This window comes from Rhipicephalus sanguineus, chromosome 2 (assembly GCF_013339695.2).
Source record: "Rhipicephalus sanguineus isolate Rsan-2018 chromosome 2, BIME_Rsan_1.4, whole genome shotgun sequence".
Taxonomy (NCBI): domain Eukaryota; kingdom Metazoa; phylum Arthropoda; class Arachnida; order Ixodida; family Ixodidae; genus Rhipicephalus; species Rhipicephalus sanguineus.
Window position 1 is genome coordinate 89,537,875 of NC_051177.1, and position 25,394 is coordinate 89,563,268.

Below are 25,394 nucleotides of genomic sequence, written 5' to 3' on the forward strand. Positions count from 1 at the left end.
GTCAGTTGTCCTAAAGCTGTGCATAGCGCACGAAGAGGTAGAAATACGAACTGGACCATGCACCGTCGCCATATTGGTTGGTGGGTTCCTGGAGGGATGGCTTAAACCACTTCGGGATATTGGCCATCAATCGTGCGGCAGTAGGAGTCGCGAAAATAAAATGAAAAAGAAAGCAGAATGTTATATAGTTTGTAAACAAATGAGAATATTAGGGTGGTGATGTTGGTTTCTTTATGGGATGTTAATAATAGAAGCTAAATTTATTTTAATTAAGTTGTTACGAATGAAGAAATACTTACAATATTAGTAGAGCAGTTTGATTAATTCGCGTATAAAATTAAATATGGCGTCACGTATGTCCTTGTTTCAGTGACCTAGTCCAGACGCCCCCAGGGAGAGTATCATCGATACAGGAAGCTGAAGCCCAAGTTTACGAAGAGCTGTTTTCAGAAGTTCTTCCGTTTGGTTTTCATATCTGCGTCATTCTATAAAGAAATGTTCTATGGTTTCTTCTTTATGACAATAACAACACACAGGGGAAGGAGCGAAACCAGACCTTTACGAATAAAAACATTAATGCCGGTATTCTGCAGCCCACATTAGTTAGTGAAACTTAAAATTTTCCTTGAGCACTACGATGTGCTGTGCCAAGGAAACTGAAGGTGCTGAAAAGCTGTGCTATTTAGAAGCGAAGATTTGGCACTTTCTTCATAAGTAGAAAGTTTTCGAAATTGTGCAACGGTACTATATGAAGACGGATCTAGAATATTCATGACTGGTCCTTAAAAGGATGCTGTCGCCAATGTGTCCGCAATCTCGTTTAACGCTAATCGTATGGCCTCGCATCCAAAGCAAACGGACTTACATGACTCACGTACATGACTGGGCCTATCAGCATAAAATTCTGCGAAGCTGGTGGATGACTTTCGTGCTGCTGAAGCAGGACGAACAGCGAAGGAGTCAGTCAATATAACCACCAAAGAAATGTTGGGAGTCCGCGCAAAGCTAGAATGACGACCATTAATTAACTCTGACTAGAATATAGGTGTGAAGTCGGAAAGTCCAAGTGAAAAAAACAACTTTAATGTTTCTAAGTAAACGCCCACCCCTGCCTTCTCATCACTAAAGGAAGCATCTGTGGCTACGACTGCATATATTTCCAGACCCTCAAGGGGCTCTTCGCACAAGCCGCTCAGATATCCAATCGACAGCATTTCAATATTCTTTGGAAATATGACATCAAATTCTGTTACTGCCGTATGATTCGGTACATTTGGGAAAACTGTATCACGGATACAATGTCAATAGCTGTAATAGTTCCAACACCTTCTGCGCGAAAATTATTTGAGGACAGTCTATAGCCGTGACCACTGACATTCGAAAAATTGTCTTAATCACTAAAAAAACACTTATTGGGAGCGTCTGCGTGCGGAAGCATCGATGTCTAGAACTGCCAAAATTTCACTCTCTGTAGACATTGACTGACGTGTAATCGTCGCTCCATGGCAAACTTTCGAAAAGACAAAAATAAACTTGCGTAGCTTGCACTGGAGGCGCAATGCTAAAGACACAGTGGCGCTGACGGGCACCTAGGTAGTCCTGGCTGTTGCTGTGTCGCTAAGCTTTGCAAATTTTTTTCTTTCTTTCATCTTCTATTCCTTTCTTGTTCTCTCTGTCTTTTGCGTATGTCGTTTCTGTCTCTATTTCTATTTCTTTCTTTCTCACTCCATTTCTTTGTCTTTCTCGGTCTTTGTATTTTTCTTTATGTTTCCTTTCTTTCTGTATTCCTTGTTTCCTCTTTCTTTCTATCTCCCTCTCTCTCGCTCTCTATTTCTTTCTCCCTCTTTCTTTCTGGTTATCGTTCTCTCTATTTCTCTCTTTCTCTTTCGCTCTATGCTATGCTTTACGCTCTCCCCTTCTCACCTTCGCATTTGTCCTCCTCACTCTCACCTCCCTTTCGCACCCCCTTGCTGTACTCTACTATACAAGACTATACCATACTATGCTCAGCTGGCGCGCCGGGCCTTCGGGTCGTGGGTACGCGGCTTCGAATCTCGCCTCTCGAAGAAATTTCCTCCTAGAATTTCTCTCTTTCTCTATCTTTATTTCTCTTTACTTTTTCCCCTCTCTTTCTCTTTCTCTCTCTTTCTCTTTTTGTTTCTATCTCTCTGTACTCTTTGTCTCACCTATCAGTGTTATTGCATCCCGCGCCCGAGAAAAAAACGTGTTCAGGAAGCGAAGCAGAAGAGGACGGAAAGGGCGCGTGCCCGTTCATGATGATGAAAGTTTTCTGTTCGTGACAGACAGATTACGGCCGGCTTGTTAAAGATGACCAACCTCCTCTGCAAGAATGGCGGTACAAGCAAAGACAGTGATAGTTCCTTAGACAAAAAGATTTTTTTCTGTATAGCCAAGTTTCCAGAAATATGATTAAATCGGGAGAATGTTCCTCACAAAGGTATTGCAGATCTGTTGCTGCCGATCTGATCGGCCAGACTACTTCGCTATCCCCTGTTTATTAGTTTATCATTATTACAGCGAAACCTTATAGGGCTGCGGCAATCCGTCTCTGTGCGAACAAAAACGTGTGTAACACAGAAATTGGGCAAACGCCATTACTCGCCTTTAGTCCACTAAAATTGAAGAAGACAACACACGGACGGCAAGCCCCCAATTAAGGCCGTACACGAAACGCCAAGCGCATGCGACTAGCCAGACAACACGACGCATGCCCCGAAAAAAAAAAAGACTCATGCTGCTCAAACGTAAAACATTCAAGGAGCATACGCTAAGCTCGAAAGGGATTCCCTGAACAGAAATTTCGAATTTAGTTGCAGGGTGTGGAATCGACTATGGCTGGAAATTCCGTGTCACCTCTTTGTTGCGGCTAGACAGCTTCTGTGGTCATCCTCCCTCACAGAGTGGGATGTCTTCTCGATATTTCTAGCTTTTACTCGCTATCTTAAACGCATGTACTAAGCACTTCTTGGCCAATGCCCCGTTGTGGACATGTGTCATGGTGTGGGTATCACTGTCATCGTCAAACCAATTCAGTTTTATCCTTTCCTTTTGCGTCCACGTGACAATATGACATAAACCCACTGCGAGGAGTTGTCTATGACACGTGTTGTAGTACGACAAGATTGTAAATAAAAATGAAATCCGCGCTCATAAAATTGAATTACGGTAATGTGTGCCTCGCAGTTTAGTCCTGCAAAAATATAAAGAAGTAATCTCATTAAAAAGTGTTATTAATTGACACGCAGTGTATAGGGCCTACATCTAACTGGATCTGGGTCACCGAATCAAAACTGATGCGCCGCTATATCAGCGTACTGAAAGAGTACCGTATTAATGCCCGAATTGTGCTCACCACATGAAAAAGAAGAGACGTACAAGTAAATAATCATTAAACTATTTCCTTTATACGTTTGCTGTCCTTTTCTGTTTAATCATTCGCTATAACTCCAACTATTTAAAATTTTATATGAACAATTCTTGGCCAATCTCCCAGTGTGGGTACGAGCCATATGTGAAGGAACATTATCATCATCATCCCTCACTCCACGGTTCGGAAATCAAGTGCGCGGGTAGAGAAGACAAAGAAGGTGAAAACGAAGACCTAGAGCCCGCGAACGCGTCGGTTCCACGCTCGGCTTTCCCTCTAAGCTTCTACAACTGCTCTGTCATCTCGCGAAGGCGCCGGTGACTGCCACTTGTTTGGCAAGGCTCGACTCCCGATAAACATGGAAATGAAGCCATCGAATTTGTCTGCAACACCGGCTAATACTGACCAGGCGGCCTCTCATGATGAGGCCAACTCTTCCAGCAAGCCTCCTGCTTCCCATGGTGCGATTAGTCAAGCTCCCTCGAAGAAACAGCCACAAAGTGCGACTCAACATCACCGGATCGATGACTGGTCGCCGCTGTACGAATTGGACAATACGAGCAGCCACTCGCCCGCAAGCACTCAAAGTCGAGACGCGCCGCGGGACCCTTCCATAAGCAGCTTGTCGAACGAGGGCACTTCCAAGCCTACCATCCCAGTGACGACTCAGACACGCGTTGCCACACGGGAAATGCAAAGTACCGCCCATGAACAAGACGTGCGCACTAACGCTTCCACACTTGAGAAACAGCTATCACAGGTGACCGCAGAACGACCTCTAGCTGATCCACCTCATTCTGCTCCGCGTGACAGTCACGAGAAGCCCACAAACGCAGTTAGCTTCTCCAGCAAAACTAAGCCAACGCAATATGAACCTGCGAGCGCATCGGACTTTCCGACATCGATATTGAAGAAAACTGCAGGGTCTTCTCCAAGCTCTTCAGAGAGCCCAACCAAGACTCCTCCCACTGAAAGTTCCGACTCGCCCACTAATGCAGTTCTTCCAAGCGACAATCTGCGGCAGTCCACTAAGTCACGTGAACGTGAATCGCGCGTAAAGGAGACCTCCGTTGGCACCGCAAGAGCACCGCTGGAAAGAAGCAGGACTACTGCGCGGCCATCAAAGCTACCCTATCAAGTTACAACGCACCAGAACGTCGAAGGCAGGGGGTCTGCGTCAGCCTCATTTCCGAAGACTAATGCGGAACCAGTGGCTACTGCCGAATCACAAAGTGGAAAAGCTGGCCGGAAAAAACTTCAAGCGGAAGCAAATAGGAGGGAAGAGCTTCCTGGCGAGAAAAGAAGCAAAATTTCGTCTCACACTTCTGCTGGCACCACCGAGGAAGTGAAAAGCGACAGTTTGGATGCGCCAGAGGCAATTGGCAAACCTTCGCGAAGCCTCACAAAGTGGAAGAGACTGATTACTGAGCCCAGTGACCAACCTGTGTATTGGCAGACGCTTACTGAAAGCGACAAAAGGACGCCGGTCGACGAAAAACCTCGAAGTACGTCTGCGCAGGTTATCCCCAGTGGCAGTGGACCCGTGACAGGAAATGCGCCGACAGCAGTCGGTCAAGAAACAGAGCCCAAACTGGAAGATGGAACTCATAAGAAAGTTCTACTTGTATCCGCTTCCAATGACACCTCCGTCGACGTGGCACTCGCAGCCCCGGGAGGTCCTTATAGTGGTTCGAATGTCAGAGGACTAGAGAACAGGGAGAGCAGCAGCCCGGCTACCGAAGGCGAAGCCGCTTCGCCGGTATCTTCCCAAATCCAGTTCCGACCTGTCTCGCCGCATTCCGAGACTCGAAGGGAGCTTCTCCGATCGAAAGGAGGGGAAGAGCATGGCGCGACAACGCCCTGCAAGGCTTCCGCGGCTGGCCGCTTCACCACGTCCGTCTCGTCCGCCTTCCGGGACATAGTCGTGATGGCAACAACTCGTCGGTTCTTCATGTTAACTATTTTCTGTGTCGCCACCACGATGCCCGCATTTCAGTGGCTACAATACTCGATCGTATCGAACATAGTTGAGCAATATTACCACGCGGGAAGCACTGCGGTGTCCTGGACAGCGATGGTCTTCTACGCCGCCTACGTCACCATGGCCCTCCCGTGTGCGTGGATACTGGAAAACTATGGTCTACGCATCACCATCCTCTGCGGAGCGTGTTTCTCAGCGATCGGTTCCTGCATCAAGCTGTTCAGCGTAGATCCCGATCGCTTCGCTTACGTGCTTATCGGCCAAGCATTCCCAGCGCTCGCCACGGCTTTCACGGCCGCCGTACCCGCCCGGCTTGCGTCGGCCTGGTTCAAGTACGAAGAGATATCCAAGGCCACCTCGGTAGGCATATTAGGCGTTCAGCTGGGCAGCGCGCTGGGATTTGTCGTGCCCCCACACGTGCTCCACAAGGCCGATGTACAAGGCTCTCTCAGCTCACTCTGCATGGGAGTCGCGATCGCGAGCTGCCTAGCGTTCCTCGTAGTCATTGCGTTCTTCGAAGACAAGCCAGTGCACCCACCCAGCTTCTCCGAGATGCTCAACCGTTACGGCCACAAAAGGACAACGTTCGGAGAAGACATGCGTACGTTGATGAAAGACCGCAACTTCATCTTCTTGTTGCTTTCCTACGGGATCAACACCGGAAGTTATTATTCAATTTCGACTACGCTGAACCCGGTGATCACAAACTACTTCCCCGGGGAAGCGAAATTTGCTGGCATCCTCGGCCTGTGTATGATCGTATCTGGCCTTCTGGGATCCTGGGTAGGCGGCGTTGTGGTCGACAAGACGCAGATGTTCAAGGGAGTCACGCTCGCCACCTACGTTTTAACCACAATGGCGCTGCTGTTGCACACGTTCGTGCTTCTCGAGCGCTCACACTCACTGACCTTGATTGCGTGCGTGATTCTGGGCTTCTTCTTGACAGGCTACATGTCTCTCGGGGTGGAACTGGCCGCCGAAATCACGTATCCGTTAAACGAAGCGTTGCCGGCGAGCGTGCTGAGCATGTCTGCACAGGGTACGGGTCTCGTCCTCACGCATATTTTCGAAATCGTGCGTGTCCAATTTGGAACCGTCGCCGCTAACCTGGTGTTAACCGGGATGCTTGTGCTCGGCTGCTTCTTGACGGTTATGCTTCACGCTGAACTCAAGAGACAAGAGGCTTTCAAGCGTGAGCAGCGGAAGCGCTCCGAGTCCGGAGGTGCGCGAGACTTCAGCGAAGAGTTCAAGGCGGAAAATGAACACGGGGAGGATAATGGGCCTTCGCTATAAGCTGCTACCGACAATCTTGAGCAGTATTGCGTTCAGCGCGCCATAGATTAACATTTATGTGGCTCTGAAGGGTAATTCTTATAATTTATGAGAAAAGCTTCGTGGGAGCTCTAAATTAAATCGTAATGCACACAATCACCGTGCGTTTCTTTCATTCCCAAGCAGCTCTTGCATGTACTATCGCGCTCATTACAAGCTACAGTGCGGGAGCGTGTGGCCAAGCGCAACGGCGCCGATCATGAAATGTATATGAGTATCAGGGGAGGGTTTGGTTTGGCTGCCTGCGAGTGCGCATCGCCTCCACTTACTTATACTCTCGCCCTCGTTGCGCCCTGCGGTCACATCAACTTCGAAAATGATAACTTCGAGGGTGAAGCAAGCAAGTGGGGGCGATGCGCGTTTGCAGGGACAGCCAAACTCTCTCCCGATAACTCGAAAATATGCCATGATCGGCGCCGCTGTACAACCTTGCAGTGCGCTCGGCCACGCGCTCGCGTGGTGTAGCTTATATTGAGCGCGATAGTACCATGAGTTTGTAAGCAGTTTACGCTTTTCTGCGCACCATTTACCTCGGCTGTCGCACTCGTAACATTCGCGGTCATTTGTAGGCTAGTTTCAAATTGGTGGTTATTGAAATATGCGAATAGTCTCTCCCTCTTTTCCTCTGCTTCCTTTTTTCTTGTCAATAAAAAATTACGTGATAGATATATGCGTTTGTTTTGAAAGAAAACCCCTGTGGTCGCATAACCACGTTAGAGAATACATCAACTTCGAGTGTATTTCGAGAATTCCTTGTTTATACTTCGCTTCAATAAAAAACGCCGGGCCTGCGCGGAAAGCGCAGCACAGTCACAGCGAAAGCTGGAATAGCGGCGTTTCTAGATCCCGTTACAAACTCTCTTGTGGCTATCAATACAAGTACACTAGTAACGTACCCACTACGCCACAAATCATAATTTGTGTGAAGTTGGGAAGCACCCACCACGACATTATTCGTCATTCTGCGGATAAGCGAGGTACCCGCTACACATCTGTTAGGCATTATGTGCGCTTTGTTGATGCGACGGTTGATGACGACGAAGAATTATGGCTGAGCCTTTTGTAATGGGTTGGAAGATTTAAACGACACACTAGTTACGTAATTCGCATTGTGTGACGCCCGGTCGTTATATAACTCTCCCACCACGCTTTATAACATACGTTAACGTGAGAAAGAAAGAGAGAGAGAGAGAGGGAATTAACTTTATTGAGACCCTGAGGAAATGAATCATGGGAGCCTTATGGGCTTCCTTGGCAACCAATAGAAGTGCACTTGCGAGGAACCCACTGCGCTATAAATCATAATTTTTTTGAAGTAGGGAAGCAGCCACTATGCAATTTTCCGTCATTCTGCGGAAAACCGTGGTACCCGCTAAACACCTGTAAGTCATTATGTGCACATTCTTGATGCTGTGGCTGATGACGATGAAGAATTATGGCAGATCCCATTGTAATGGGTTGGAAGCATTCAACAACCCACTCATTGCGCAATTCGCATTGTGTGACGCCTGGTTACAGGTATTTGCGTTGTGTGATGCCTGGTTGTTATCTTACTCTTTTACCACACTACATTGCATATGTTAATGTGGTTCCTTTACGGCATGAAGCCTGTATCGGGTCTTTTTGCAAAGCAGTATCAAGCACCGGCATGGCTGTGAGGTAGAATACTGGATTCCCTCGCAGAGGACCCAGGTTCGAACCTCACTCCATCCTGGATGTTTTAGATGCGAAGCAGCTTTTGCGCTGGGCTTTGTCCGTAGTTTCATCGGCGAGCGTCCGCTTTCTAAAACCTACCATAGCTATCTGTAACATATTGAGCGTGCGCTCGTGCCGAGGAGAAGTCTTCTTCGGCCTGTTCTTCGACCACCTTGATGATGATACGTGCAGAGCGCGCGCTCGGGCCTAGGAGAAGTCTTCCTCGTCTTCTTCGACCGCCTTGATAATGTTACGTGCAGAGCACTTTAGGGGCCCGGGATGCTGTATGCTGTCCTAGCTTGGCGTAACGCAGACAAAACCACGTGTGCTGGCACGCGCGTAGCACGGTCCGGCCAGCTTTCTAGGTGGCATTGGTCCGGCCTGTGTATTTTGGTAAGACGCTGGGGCCTCTCCCCCTTACACTCTCTCAGCAATCACGTGATGGCGTCGGGGAACGAGATTCTGCAGGCGCGCGGTGAACTCGCGTGGCGTGCTCCAACAAGAGTTTGGGACGAGTAACAGCAACTACAGTGAATTCATGGTGTGCTCCACATGCAAGGACGCGTTAACATCGGGCAAGGTGCCCGTGATGAACGGAACTTTAAGCCGACCCATGCGCTCCTTCGCATCCCTACATGGTTCGCTTTAGTGGGAGATGGTGAAATTTTTTTCCTTATTTAGTTTTTCTTTTTTTATTTCGCGGGATAATGGTTACGGACACCGGCGGCGGCGGCGGACAAATACGGCGCCAAAAACGGCCCTTGTTGTGATCTCATAACAGCTTTCGCTGTAAAATCATGAATCGAATTTCTGAGCGTATGCCCAAATGTCGCCCACGGATCAGCTGCGTTCGTCGTGAGCTTTACTATAATAATCTGTCAATCTATTACCACCACCGCGGTAAATACAGACAACGACGTTAGAGGCAAGGACATCCTGTAAATCTAGTTATGTTTCGTAACCACGCCCGTGGTGGTGACACCCGAGCCAGGCACAACGCGAGCTCGGATATGATTGGTTCGTCGGAAGATAGACAGATATGGCGGCTGTATCGTATTTTACATACTGCACTAATACAAGAAGCTGTCTCTTATCCATTACTCACGCTCAAAAAGTGTGGTAAGCTGGCCCGTGTGCTTGACACGCTCCGGTATCCTCTTTCAGGATCGCAGTAACTGTGAGACGCTGTTGACTCATCGCAATACTGAGTGACGAACGCTCGAAGGTTCGCGGGCCGCTCGCGGGCGCACGTCGCAGTTTTAAACGCCTGGAGTCGAGTAGCGTGATAGATGACGGTGAGGTTGGATATTATAGTGCGGAAGAGTGTAGCGTAAAGAGGCTTCGGATTACGACGCATTAGCATAAAATAAACGAGCGATATATATACTTTCTCTTTTTTTTTCTGCGTGTCGTGGCACGTTTTGTGATGGCAAAGCAGACATGCCGGAACTTGTCTTTGGCAGCGAAGCTGGATATGGCTAGGCGAAGCCAAAATTCGTCCGTCCTGTGTACGCAAGAAATTCTAGCGCGTATGTGTCACGGAAATCGGGAAGCCCCGCCACTTACCATTGGTCCACTAAACATGATATAAGGGAACACACGAACGACAAGCACCTATTAAAGGTTCCGGACAGACGTAACCAATATATGAGAAAGACTTCAATGAACCATCGGGCTTTACCCAGTGCTAAACACCGGGGCCGCGTGTTTCAGCATCGCTCGTTGACCATCTGTGTGGAGTTCTTGGGAGGTTATTTTTTTAGAAATATTTAGGTAAGAACATAAAGTGTTTTTAGATTGTATTTTTAAAAACAAATATCGATTCATGTTCTTTGCATAAAGTTAGAATAAGTTTGTCATATGAGACCATGAGAAAGTACATTAATAATAATGATTTCTTCAAAAATAATATGTTACACCTACCACGGTGCTGTAATGGTTATGGTGCTCGACTGCTGACCCGAAGGTCGCGGGATCGAATCCCAGCCATGGCGGCCTCATTTCGTGAAAGCGAAATGCTAGAGGTCTGTGTACTTAGATTTAGGTGCACGCTAAAGAAGCCAAGGTGGTCGAAATTTGAGGAGCCCTCCACAAGGGCATATCTTCTATTCCTGTCCTGGTTCTGAGATGCGAAACCTCAACAATTGTTATTATTTATAAAGTGTTTTATGTCGGGGTCCACCTAGACCTCAGTGACGTATTTCCGTCAAGCATATGACAATGGCAAAATTCACACTAACGGATGAGAAAGAAAAACTAGAAGAAGTTCCGCCGCCGGGAATCGAACCCACGAACTCTCGATCCGCGACGATGGACACCCGGCGCACTACCGACTACGCCAGCAGGGCGGGACGGTGCTGCCGCCTGTGAGCGGGGAAGTGAAGTACTGCGTCATGACACTAACGAGCGCCGGTAGGGAGAGGCGACGACGCAGTTAAAGGATATCAATATCCTCGATGAAAGCTGACCGCGCTAGTAACGAGGAGTCGCCCTAGACGCAGTTAAGTTATTTGCTTTTCGCTTCGTGTTCGCGTGTGACAGCTCGTTGTCGGAGTAGTACAGCTTTTACATGCACTAACGGTGTTTCTCCGCCGCCTGCTGCTTCGAGTGCGATAGCACCAACTAATAAAGCTGCGGCAATAAGCGACGCAGAAAGGCGAGGATGTCGACTGGCCAATTAAACTGGCGACTGGCGCCTGGCCTTGGTGGAATGAAACAGAGGCCAGCGGGATGTGGAACACCTTCGCGCGTTTGCGGCTCAAGCTACGAGCCTGGGCCTCTCGTGTTTCTGAGGCAGTGTGGCAGTGTATGCATGAGCAGAGGCATAGGCTACCTTACTATACTCGTGAGCAGACACCGCGCCGTTCCTCTCCTCAATTGACGACAATTTGAAGAAGTGCCTATTGAGTACCAGTGTTTATTATGTGCTTGTTGATGCCATCTTTGCGCGGGATTCACGATATGCTGTGTCCAGGTATATGTTAACAACTTCAGCTACCACAACCATTAAATCATGATCGCGGGCGTTAGCCGTTGCGAGGGAGATGTGCCACTACGCGTCAACGTGGGTGCATCCACGTCGAACGGTGCTGTGGCTGCCAAACACCAATATACATTGTACAAGCTCTCATATATCAATACACAATAAACAATCAACTACTTCTGTGAAAACAAGTTTCACTTTCCTGTTGTACCGATTCTTATGACGGAGGGATCAACCATGTTTTTCTCTAATTGCGTTATCATTCACAGATACGCTCACAAGTTTAAGCTTATTACACGAATAAATAACGGTCGTTAGAAATTGCGCATTAGTTACGGCGCAATATTACGGCCAAGTAATTTTCGGCGAAGATTCCGCTATACGGGTGATTATTACGGGTTTACATCAAAGCGTGGTTCTCCACTGTACTCGCGAGCGCCCGGTCAAAGCCCCGTCGGCGTCACAGCCGAGCCCATTCCTCACGCCGCGGTAAGCCTCTATATCCAGCTCAGAGATCACGCGTTGCGCCCTCGGATCGTGGTACTAGACAGCCACCTCACGCGCGAGAGCTTATAGGAAGAAACGCCGTTGCGAGAAGCCGATCAGTTGCTATCCGTGCTCGGGGCATAAAGGGGCACGTATAATGCGCCAATTAAGAAGCGGCTTCACGGACCGCCCGTCCGTCTTCTCAAACTGCCGCACATAATCCACTACGGGTAAACACAGAAAAGAAGGAGAAAATACAGTTGGTTTCTCCCGTCTCTCCATTTACGCAGCAGCTGCTTTATACGGCTTGGCCATTCGTGCCCTGTAACGCGGGCGCCGTTTGCACGCTGGTTATTCTGTTCTCTCCATTCTTAGTTTTCTTTTGCAATGTCATGTAACACCCCACATGTAACACCGGGAGCAATGTCTCCCAATGCTACATGTGGAATGGTTAAGGCCGTCAGTGTGCATCGGTTAAGGCCGAGACATATGTTAGCCAAAATATAGTAGACTGATGACATTTTTCGCGGCTAAGTCTGTACCATTGCACAGTTTCACGCTTTGTGAAGACCCTAATTGATTGTCGCGAATAACAAGCAACAGTGTTGAAATAACAGGAAGGACGATCAGTCTTTGTGGTGATAAGCCTATATATCATATATTGCCTGTAATATTTCGCGCAAACCGTTTAGGAACGCACGTGCGTGCGTGCGTGCGCGCGCGCGCACGCACGCACACACGCACACACACACACACACACACACACACACACACACACACACACGCGCGCGCACACACACACACACACACACACACACACACACACACACACACACACACACACACACACACAAACACGCGCGCGCGCGCGCACGCACACACACACACACACACACACACACAAACAAAAACGCGGACACTCACACAAAAAGAATAATCGTTATTATACATAAAGCGTGAAGGAGACAATCGTCTTTGTTCATACAAATATATGCTTGAAACTAAAGTTCCAATGCATAATAGCACAGTAGGCAGCATTGCCCTACCATGTTCCAAGGCCTGCTTGTCGGTCCTGAAAGAAACGGCTGGAAAGAAACCACCAGAATGCTAAAACACGCGCATTAGGGAAAGAACGGCGCATATACACAACGTAACGCTGCCGTTGCAACGGCTCTGGGGCGACTGAGGGAGCCGTGATTAGAAAAAAATATATTGCCTCGGCACGTGGTCAGAATCGAGGCGCCGGATCTATAGAAGGAAATGGAGGGATTTATTCTCACAGCTTCAGCTATTGCTGCCCGCTACCTGGGAAGGCCAAGTAAACAAGAAAAAGGAAAGTGAAAAGAAATTATTTTCCGAAACAATGAGACAAAAAAAGAGAAAAATGAGTGAGGCTGCTTCTGTATTTGTAGTGTGGCATGGCGCTTCTAATGCCACGAAATATTTGCGCAATTACTTGCATAAACAGAAGCAGCGCCGCTAGGGTACACATTAATTTACTGTAACATTCAAGTACCATATAGGCATCCATCCAAAGGAATTTTCGAACGGCACATTCTAGTTGCTTTACAGTGAACCCCTTTACACCCCTAAGGCAGTTCTACTGTGTCTATAACTGACACCTTTAAACTCTTCAAATAAACTCTTTTCGCGAATAAAAACATCCATTTCAAAGGGGTTGCTAATTGTCTGAACACTCTTATTAGTGAGGAACACAAAAATAAAGGCTACCAGAGAGGGAACATCCAGTTACGTCAGCGTCGAAGTATGGAATATCGCACATACACACACAACCATACACTGACAATTTGGTACACGTAGCCAAGGTATCGTGATCTGCCGTTTTTTTCAGTAGTCTGAAAATACTAAACAATATATTCCATACCACCTTACCCATTGCGCATTTTCACCTAATTTTCTCATTCATTCATTCATTCATTCATTCATTCATTCATTCATTCATTCATTCATTCATTCATTCATTCATTCATTCATTCATTCATTTGATGCAATAAAAGAGAACACAAACAGCCCGCAAGTGACGCAACATTACCGAATACTCTAGCGACAAGAAGAACGAAAGAAAAAAAGAGAGAGAGAAAAACACAACTGGTGGACATACGCGCCACGCTCGAACCACACATCGGAGGAAGAAGGAAGCGATCGACTTGCTCGGCGATATCTTAATGAGGAGTGCTCAGCGAGCTCTTCAATGGCAGCGCCGGCGCTCCCCCTCCCGCTCCGCCATCACTCTTAGGGGCGGCCGTATCGCGGCTATCTGGCTCGTGCTAGGTACAAGCCGGAGTGGCATATTCGCGCAGCAGCCCTTGAGGGATGAGTGCCTCTGGCAGCCACCGGAATCGGCGCAGCTCCGGCATCGATCCTCGCTTATCGGAAAACCATTCTTCGCTACCCTCCCTCCTTTACCCATCTACCCCGTCTGATCGTCGGTTTGCCACCGAAACCAGTCCTCGCGCGAGACCGAGCAAAGAGAAAAGAAGAGCTAGAGAGAGATACGGGCAGGAGAAAAGCTGCAACGCTGATCTTGTAGCCGCATTCTACTCGCGTTCTTAGCTCTTTATTTCTTGGACTGTTTCCTCGGGATATGTAGGCAATGCTGATGAGACAAGCTACTGAGCCTCTTGTCGCAGAAGGTTTCCTGCATCTTTTCGTTATCGCTATCAACGACTAAAATCCGCAAGGATTTTCGAGTGTCGTGGAGCGAAGTGTTGCCAGTGTAGGTACACAGCGACAAGGAATGTAAACAACCTAAACCGGGCTTAAGACTGGTGCTCCTTACGACAAGTAATCCGCGGACTACGGCTAAGAAACGTCGAGAGCCAAGACATCGCGAAACCTGGATTCAGAAGAAAAATAAAAATTGATCGAAGCCACCGTAAATACTAGCATTGCAACAGAAGTAAGATTACAGAATTGATGTACTTTGAAATGTGCTTTGAGAGGGTCCTCTCAGGAGCTGCAGTCTGCGATGGGCCTTGTACTAACCATGCAAGCTAAGGAATGTCGATAAAGGAAGTACTGATTGCGTCAGTGTGTGTGTCGGGCGTTACTCAGCATAAGAAATGTCCTTTGCGAACATAGATGGGCAGATCAGATTGCTGCCACTATACAAATGCCAGACACTGATGAGAGATTCCATTTGACTGATAAAAATAGCTTATGGGATGATTTCAAAGCTTATCAAAGTGAAGGCCATCGAATGCATCTAAACGCTGAATTTCTCGGTAACATTGAGAATTTAGAAAGGAACTTAGTCATTATAGTTACACCAGCTAAATGATTTCGAACAATATAAATGTAAACTAGATTATAGAACAACTGCTGCTAATATATGTACCTTAAGACAGGCGTAAATCAGTTACCACGTAGGTAACGATAGAAAAAAAAACTTTGCCACCCCGATAATTGATGAATCAATTTGCTCCTTAACTACACGCGAGATCTCATAATTGCGACCGAACCTCGACACTGGCTCTTTGTGTTCATCCATCTTTCTCGGCTGAACTACTCCCAAGCCGACCCTAACGTCGCGACCCGTCACAGAATACTGTCAGCGCTCCCGCGGGAGCAATTCAGAAAGCTCCAATAACTGGCAGGATAGATTACGCCCGCCAAACATGTAAAAATAATAAAGAAACAAGGGAGAGAGAAGTGACAACCAAGACCTACGTCTCCAGGAGGCAACGGTCGAAAAACTCCGGCCCCGCGGAAGTAAAACGTCCCCTAAAAAAAAAAAAGAAGAATTATCGCTCGATTCGTTTACACAGCAAAAGTAATGGTATCATCACGCACGAGAGACGACAAGGCAAGAGACGATCGGAACGAATACAGTATGTATATAAAAAAGGAGGCAAGGTGCAGAGAAGGACGCTATAGACCGTTGGAGCGCACGGGCCCTTCGGTTAATAGCCTAGAGAACAGCGCACGCGCGCCACCTAGCGTCGTCATCATATACAGCCCTCCTTGCCATCGCGTCCGGAACACCGGGCAGACCGAACTGCCAGGCAAATTACCCCTTCTTAACGACGCCTTATTATTTCAGACCACGTTCCGGAGAAATCTTTCTCTTGCTCCCTCGTGTGTGTCGCGGCTGCCGCTCGCTGTAACGTTATACTGTTTTTTCGAAGAACGGTGAAGAGTGTCCCCTCAGGAGTCCATGAGGAGATGGGTATCGTTAAAGCAAATTAAAAAAAAAAAGGGGGGGGGGAATCGGAAAAGCGAAAGAAAGGGAACTGAGAAGACAATACAGAAGAGGAGAGAAAAGTAATGGTGACGTTCCTGTAGTGTTCTCTGTACCTTTTATTTAATTCTAGACGACAAAGCGTACGACCCTCCCCCGAAATGTGAAGGGTGAAGGGAAAAAAAAGCGCGGCTCGTATACGAAATACGTCATTTGTAGTAATGTCTCCGTATATGCTACGCAGTCTCTGATTGAATTCGTTCGTCTCAAACGAGCGCTGTTCTGGGGCACCCGCCATTTGTGACACCGGCCAGCTCCCGCCGCGTTTTTAAGTACCTATATCGTCAAGGACGGTGAGGAACTCGGATTAGCAATAAATATTAAGCGCACGCACGCGCGCAAGAATACAGAAAACTAAGAACGGTCGTCGGGGCGTCAAGAAACCGATACGCCATAGTAGCGAAGAACAGGGACAGCGGGGAGGCTTGAGACTGTGTGTACTGAAATATGAAAGAAAGAAAATAAGCGTATAAACGGGGAGACGACTCTGAGGACGACTTTCGCTTATGCGAGAAAATAAAGAAAAAGAAACAATGAAGATACGAAGTCGCGCTTCCCTATGTGCCACTCTTTCCTTGAAGTGCGCGTGGGACTGCGGTATACACTGGGCTAACAGCGTACGCAACGCATCTTTAGCTACACCTTTTACTTTAGTTTTCCCCCTCTGGGTCGCCCTTAGAGAAAGGATCGCCCTTTCTCCTTGTCCTAACGACGGGGCGCTTAATGTCCTGTCCGTGCCCGGAGCAGCAAGAGTCGAGATAGGAATGAAGCGGTGGCTGCGGAAGCTTGGACACCGTGGCTCCCGAGTTTTTTGGGCAGACCGAGGCGGTGGTGGGTTGTAACGGTCCAAGGGGTCGTCTCTCGCACGATCGACGTGCGCGCGCTCTCCGTGGCCGCGCACGTATATAAGAACGAGCTCGTTTGCATAAAGTGCTTCAGGAGCACACAAGCGGCGGCGCGTAATTTAGGGCTTTATTAGCGTTCCGCGTGGGTGCTGGTCGTGCTAGAATGCACGGACTGGCGGAGGTGGATCGGGGGAAATGTCTGAACGACTCGTGCACGGAGCCAGAGATCGAATTCGGGTAATTTAAGAAACTGCTACGAGCCCCTATTTCTCTCGGTTCGTTCTGTTCTTTTCAATTCTCGTGAACGGCTGCTGTTTTTTTTTTTATTATTCGACGGCCGCGTCGCAGAGTCGCAAGATGATCAGCGCCGAATGTCAGTGCAGTACTGTAACAACCCCTCTTTAATGAATACGCTGAAGCTCGTTTGCAGGTTGCGGGCGAAAGTTGATGGGCACAGCGATTACGAAAGACGTCTTGTGAACCTTTGGGAAAGCGCGAAACGTGGAAGATCGGTCTGGCGTCTTGTCTTGAAGAACGCAAGGATGAGGGGAAGAGACAATTATGTACTCCATTTACGAACATACTAAAAGAAATCAGAAAATCACCGGGTATACAGAAGTCATGACGATAAAACGAAAGTACACGGATGTGCAAAATGTGAACGTAACGTGGACGTGGATTCCTTCTGCGCTAATAAATAGTTGGTGCTTTTTTTTGCGAGCACGACAGCATCATATGGTGGAGGATTGTTCAATTAATTTTCAGAAGGGATCTAGGTTTTCATAGTTGCATGATTGCTAGCCTTTTTTTTTTGCGCATGATTTTTTCCTTATGTGAGATTGTAGTGACTTCCCATACAGACAAGCAAATTTATGACGACTTTCTCTGCCAGACATGCGGTCTGGCGTGCATGATCACTACACTGCGTGAAAACGCGCCAATGCGTATGTAATCAGCTGGGCAAGCTTTCGATATGGCTTGCGACGGCTGCAGAAGAAGCTAAAGATTTTCTTCCATACCATAAGGCCGAGCGATTTGGGAAACTCAGCGATCTGGAAGGCCAACGCTGCCGCACTTATTTCTATAGAGCACCTCGCGGGCGCTATATATTTGGTATACAGTTAATTAGACCAGAGAACCACATCTTATTTATCCACTACGATACTCATTAGACACGCACACGCTAACTTCCATACCTTGTACCTTTAATTATAGTGAGCAACAGAATAATGAGGTTGACATGCCGCACAGGTCAACAGGTGGCAGATCGGCAAACGATCTCCCGCGGCCTTCTAGTTGAACAAGTGATTTCGTCGAACCCCTAAATTGCCTCTTCAATTCACGCATACTTCATTTGGGTTGCAGAAATACAAGATCGCTATCACGTAAGCTAAGCTACAAGACTTCGAACGGCGTTGGATTGTCATTATTCTTTTTACCAAAGGCACCTAGATACGTTCAGGATAGCTGTCATCCAAGCAAGTAAGATGCAGTTCCTGACACCCATGCTACGAATCTGCAACCTGCATATATGTACTTTCAGCAGCAAACTTTTTACCTTTCGCAGCCTCTGAATGTGTCAGTTTTTAGCGTACCTCGAGGATTACGCCGAAAGTTATCGGAAGCGAAGTGATGGAACTTCGTAACACACGCATAGCCTTATCAGGCGCTATTTAGAGGTTGCTGACGGGTGCGCAGTTACCGGACCTGCATCTTTGCGAAGGTTGTTTTTGTTGTATAATGTACTTGCTCACGCATTACTTTTAATACCAACGTAGCCAAAGTGAAACTTCCTTGCAGTTCCTCTTTAAAGTGCGAGAAAAATAAGGAGAGCAAAGGTTCACCTGCAGAGGGAGCTGACGCTGGGCTTATTTACGCAGCGTAGGTGCCATACCCCACGCGTGAAACGGACGGAAATAGATCGAGCTGGAAGAAGTTGATTAAATTGGGTGGCAATGCTTTATTACAAATTCGTGAACATATTTAAGGCTATATAGAGTTATCGTATTCAATGAAGCTGCACCCCAGGTGCTCAAAGTTCCGACATTCATTTCAGCAGCGCAAAAAAAAAAATATATATAGAGACACAGACACAAGAGAGGATACGTAGAGAGGACGGGCGCTATAGATATCAACTTACTTTATTGCAAGGAAACACACGAAAACCCGCTGGACAAGCGCGCTCGCGCAACATCACACTACGAAGGGTTCTTTCTTGCGCGCTTCACACGTCACCACTTTGTATGTGCCAGATATGCATAAAAATATTAAAGCTCTTTCTGTGACAGACCAACGAAAGGGACGCTGACGCAAATGCTTTTATTAACGCTGATAGCAAACGCTTCTATTGTTTCACAAAGTTCATTAACAAACGTTGCTTTTCTTAGACGTTGTAACGATGGATATCAATGCAGGCGATGCAGGCGAGATTTCAATTACGCTCTGATGTTTCAGTTATGATAATCAGGCCGGAATCAAGACCGTAGCCAAAATTTTTTTCCTATAGCTGTTCAACCACACTGTGTGTATGTTCGTGTGTTCATTTGTATGTATGCGTGTATACATACGATTTTTTATTGCGACATAGACTTGCCCTGAAGACATGAAAACCTGAAAAATTACAGGGAACATACCCCCCCCCCCTTCGGCTACGCCAATGACCGTAATTACAAAATCCTACTTAGGTTTTGCCTTCTAGTTATTCCAACGCCACACACACACACACACACACACACACACACACACACACACACACACACACACACACACACACACACACACACACACACACACACACACACACACACACACACACACACACACACACACACACCTATCCACACGCGGCCACAAACACGCGCACAAACTTTCGCTGCACAGTGCCTGTCACGTGAAGCAATTTGTAGCCGGTGCTTTCACGCTCTACTATAGTAGGGCCACACATCGCAAGGGACATTTAGCCCCGCGCTGTTGCCGTAATTTGCTTTTCTCGTCATCTAATAATAAGGAGCGTCGTTATTTACGTGGAACTGCTTCTCTTTTCTCGCCGAAAATTCATTGGACAGAGAGAAAAAAAGGGAATCGTAGAGGAGAAAGCCCACTCTCGATAACAATGGTAGAAGCAGCCGCCTTTGTCAATGAGCCAATCTGGTTCCTTTACCTTCCCTCTCTCCCTCTCTCTTTCGCTCTGTTCTCGGACGGCGCGCGTGAAAGAAACGAGAAAAAAAAAGAGCGTGAGAGAGAAAAGACCCCTATAAAAGATCTCCGCTCGAAAGCGATCCCGTGGCCTGCGCACGTTTTATTCCCGGGGCAATATTTGTAGGCCTTCCCATCTTGTGCGCGCCGCGGCATGTACGGAAAAGGAGCCCGCGTGGCGAAAACCCCATACAGTTGGCCTCCTCCTTGCAGATATATATATATATATATATATACGGCTTGGTCAAGGGGGGGCATTTGGCGCTACCACCACCATTGTGCGCGAGCTCGGCTGGGCCGCCGAAACGTGACACCGGGCTGGCACACACGCGAGCCTGGCGACGGCGATTGGCTCCAGTCGATATCGGTCGCCGGCAATCTCCTCTCTTCGCTCGGGATTTCCACAAATTAGGCTGTTAACGTAATGGAGTGCGGTGATCTGTTCCCTACTAGAAAAGGAGAAAGGCGGCCAGCAGCGCCTAGTACCACCAAACCCTCCCCCTTCTCTCTCTCTCTCGCCAATCCTCTCACGACGACGAAAGCGGCCCGCGATAAAGGTCGGCTCAAATTGTGTGGCCCGCAGCAGACACTGGCGGGCGCGTGCTATAGCGTTTCTCGCGGTGCCCCGTAGCTTCGGTTAATTTCGCTAATCAAACCCCTGTTGCCTCGAGCTGCCCGCTGTGCTCCCGACGCTTGTACCGTGGTCCCATGCGCTTTGCCTTGTTCTGCGGCGCCTCATCTTATTTGGTTTTGTAATACGGTTCGGCGCTCATTAGCGGCTCGGTACGAAGGCTGCAGTGCTTAGCTCGGGCGTTCGGCTGTACAGCTCTTGAATTACGCCGCGTAATTTCACTGATGGCGCCGCTCAGCCGAAGAGTTCGATGCGGGCCCTAGGTCATAGATGTTCAATGGATGAATACAAAATGCGCTGTGCTCAGCAAATATCAGCGCGAGAAACATAAAAAAAAGGCAGCATTTGTGACGCGACGTAGTTTCATAAGTCTACACGTTATTTTGCCCTGCGTTATCTTTTTTTCATGTTTAAAGCATTTCACAGGAATAGTAGCCGCACGCGTTCTTTGAGCGGAGTGTTTCAGGTGTCTGTAGTAAAGTAGAGAGGTGGGCGAGTTGGAGGTGGGCGAGGTGTCTGTAATGTAGACAGTTGCATTGACACCCCTCCTTCAAATATCTATACATCATATTCTTCTTCAAGTACGCTGCCGCTGTTGTATTAATTGGGACTGAACCATATGTCGACCATTGTTGGATGTGATGCTCATCGCAGCGCTGAATGAAGTTGATATAGGACGCGTAGTTATGGTGAAGGCGTCCTGTAATCAATGTTGACTATTCATTAATGGGCACACGATATCCAATTAGCGTCGTTATGTCGCACAGTTAGCTGTCAGGCTCCAGTACGGCTAAATAAGTCCGTTACTACTCGCTTCTTTCTTCCTCTGTTGTTCATCCATGATCGTGCGCTCACGCGCAGTAATTCTCGGCAAAACTCATTGTATTGACGCTGTGGCCGTCGCTTTAATGATATTAAAGAAGTTTAAGGCGCGGAAACAAATTCTAGCCCTTCATCTTGAGCGAGAGATCAACTGACGACTATTTTACGACTTAAGAATTTACCCGTCAAGGCCGGAAAAATAAAATCATTTCCTTTTCTTCTGCGCAGAGCACGCACTGGCGTATAATTGCTCAGTGCCTACCAAAACGTAAAACGATCTCTATCAAACATCGTAGATTCTTAAGATATCGGTGTCCTGTGCATGCGAACGCATCAGTGTATTAAGGAAGCATTGTGACGATTTATTATCGACGACCGATAGGTAACTTCCGTCTTCCGAAAACTCCATGTCATAGTCAAGAGTCGGATGGAATCTCGTCTGGTCGGGGACAAACATAACGAAATATAACACCGACCACTGTAAATAACGCAAAATTTTAAACTAACGCACAAGTATGACTCCATGTCATGTCTTCACGCCCATAATTGACGTTCCTCGGCTGTTGCGATACATTTTTTTTGTTTTGTTTTTTCGGATTGGTACGCAGGGAAGTCGCGAAATTACGATATGGTATGTTTCCTGTATTGCACTGTGCATTAAGACATTGCGTTATTTATGCAGTCATGGTTTCACAACTTACAAGTTAATGAGCGTGCGTTCTGTCATGCACTAACTCTTTAATGTTAAATAGGCTCAGAAAAAAAAAGAAGACTAACGCGACGCTTACGAAGCTGGGCTGCCTTATCACGTGGGATGTCATTTTAAAAGAAAATCTATCGCGAGCACTTTTCCCGCATTTCTTCTTCGCCTGTGATACTTAAATCAAGCGGAAGCATTAGAACTTCAAAAAAACAAAAACAAATACAACCCAGATATGCGCAGTTCAAATAAAATTTAGTGCCCATACTCGAAAGGTAACGATCAGACATCGACAAGCAAAACAAAAAGATATATATAACAGAACAAAGTCTGAGGAAAAAAAAAGAAACATAGTGTTCATTATCGTGTCGAAACATCGCGAACGTTATGGGCACATTTGGATAAGCAAAAAAAGCATTTATAATAAAAGAAAATTGGTAGAACAAATTATGAAGACAAATAAAGGCCCACCGGTGCTTTAAAGGCGCTTCGCAAGGCACACCGCATTCATAAAAAAAGGGGAGCCCTCCAAAGTACGCTGTGGAGATTGGAGATATTTGTTGCATGCAGCTTATGATAATTAAAGAGGTGCTCGAGAAAAAAAAAAGATATTGATAGGAATAGCGGCGATAATAAGAAATCAAGCTAAATTTAATCAATGTAAAATCAGCGCAGACCGTACTTGTGCCCGTCTAGAAAGAACGAGCCATGGAACGGCGCGCGCGATAGAGAGAGGCGTTTAGACAGAAATATACGCCGTCATTACATTTTATTTTTTACACCAGAACGCTCTCGAAAGCGTTCCCGCCGATAATTTCGCTTCTTTTTCTCTTTTTCTTCTCAAATCAAACAAGTTTTCTTGTTTGTCCGCTGCCTAATTATTAAATGTGGCGCGCGTGTTCATTTTCTTCTTGAGTGGGGCCGTCCTTACATTTTTCTCTTCTCCCAACTCTTGTCATAATTTTTTATGTCTGCATTTCTTTCTCGCCAGCAACGAACGGGCACGACGCCGCGGTGGGGCTTGCATTAGCGAAACGATTTCGACTTATCGCGAAATCTAATTAAACAGGGCACTCATTTATTATTGCCGTTTTGCATACATACTTGGGGCCTGTTTCGTGCCCGCGGCACTGCGGTGGATCGTTCGCGTGGGTTTCTTTCTTCCTTCCTTTCTTTCTTCCTTTTTTTTTTTCTTAGGACAAAATGTTAGGAAAGAGGGGGGTGGTGGGCGGGTGTACGTAGCACCATCTCATTTTTGTCCCGGACCCGATCGTAGAAACCGCGAGATAATTTGATTCTCATTAATGCCTGTTTGCCTCGGTCCATGTGGCGAGTTTCTTCCGTTAACACGTTTGATTTCATGGAAGTGCCCCGCTCTATGTGCTCATTGTTTCTTTATTTTTTTTTAAGTACGTCGCGACTATGGACCGACCAAGCAATTATGAAACGGGCTATTTTACATTACATCCTCGAGGCCCGGATGTTTCAGATTGAATATAGCTCGACGAAGAAGAATAATGCGGAGAAAAAGTCCCCCCCCCCCCCCCCCCCACACACACACACTCTTCTGCCGAAGACACCCGGAAAAAACTCCTCCGTTCGTGCAATAACGCTGTTAGGATCTATTTGTCCTCTATCACTTATCGCAACACAAAAATTTCTTTCTCACTTTCGGTTTCTGCAACGTTCTATTTTTGTCGAACAATGTTATAGGGTCGACTCCTTTTCCAGTGAGTTATATAATTAGGGTGGGTATTCTGCAATTACGCTCTCTGCATAATTTCTTATTGCATATGCGAGTCTATGTACATGGAATACCGCGCACATTCTATTTGTGAAACCTAACAGGCCGAGTTAGGCCAGACGCTTTTGTGCTGAAGCTTTTCCTAAAGACGCAAAATATTTCCTTGATCGAACGCATAAAACGGTAGCGTAACGAATTTATAGTGAGCCACCGAAACAGACATCCGCTGTCACACTGCTACTTGTCTCTATAACTCATTGATGAGTTGTTGCTATCGTTGACTTGTTTCTGTGACATCATTATGCCTGACTAAAACTCTGTGTAGCGTGTGTGACACAGTGATTGTGACCTCTAACTTCGTAGAAGCGCAGTCGTGTTCTTGCACAAAACTAATGCCTGTACAATCGCTTCAGTCAGAATTGCGCCTGGCCTATGTCTCTCTGAAAGTACATCTCCGGTATCAGTCATATATACTAAGGTGATACTGCTTGAAGTAACCCACGTAGACTACTGCTTGCGCTGACAACGGTGTTAGTTTATCCGTTAGATCATCGTCGTCGTCGTCGTCATCCTGTCTGCGCCCACTGCAGGGCAAAGGCCTCGTTTGCATAGTTGGCGTTAAGTTTTACCGGTACAGTTAGCGATTTGCTACTGGCGAGAGTGGGGAAGGTACGTTTGAACCAGCTCTATTAAGGTGCCTAAAATAATTGTATGGACGGCATTTAAGTTAGTTTACTAGATCCACAAATAAGCAGCGAAACATGAGAGCACGTGCGCAGCAGCGCGGCGAACAGGGATGCTGCCCTCCTGAGGTATAGTGCCCCAAAATTTGTGCACCAAACAACCTTTACTCAACATATAGTACCGCTGGTAATGTTACTGTGTATGAACAACGCAGCAGAGCAAAATGGTAAAATACGTCATCGTCGCGATTCCGTATTGAATTCGGGAACAGAACTTCGAGTAGACTAGTACTCTGTCAACATTCCATACCCACTCTAAATTCCGCTGTAACTCCTCCCGGAAGTTGCCGGTCATTGTAGTGACGTATAAGTATTTCAGACACTAAACACCGAACCTCTTAACTTCGCAGGTTATTCGGCACCACCGGGCTGTGCTCAGCGTGCAACAAGACCATCCCAGCCTTCGAGATGGTCATGAGAGCACGCGGCAACGTCTATCACCTGGAGTGCTTTGCCTGCCAGCAGTGCAATCACAGGTAAGTCTGGCACATGACTCCACAGGAACATACTGCGCGTGAACACACACACACACACACACACACACACACACACACACACACACACACACACACACACACACACACACAC

The 25,394-nt window shown here is 47.2% G+C and overlaps 1 protein-coding gene across 1 annotated transcript in view; it reads left to right on the plus strand.

The window, feature by feature from the left end:
- Positions 1-25,394, plus strand: part of LOC119383345 (insulin gene enhancer protein ISL-2) — a 102,582-nt gene that overhangs the window by 72,628 nt on the left and 4,560 nt on the right. The window contains exon 3 of the mRNA XM_037651423.2: positions 25,157-25,282. Within this exon, the coding sequence (XP_037507351.1) occupies positions 25,157-25,282 (126 nt within the window). The remainder of the gene's footprint in view (positions 1-25,156; positions 25,283-25,394) is intronic.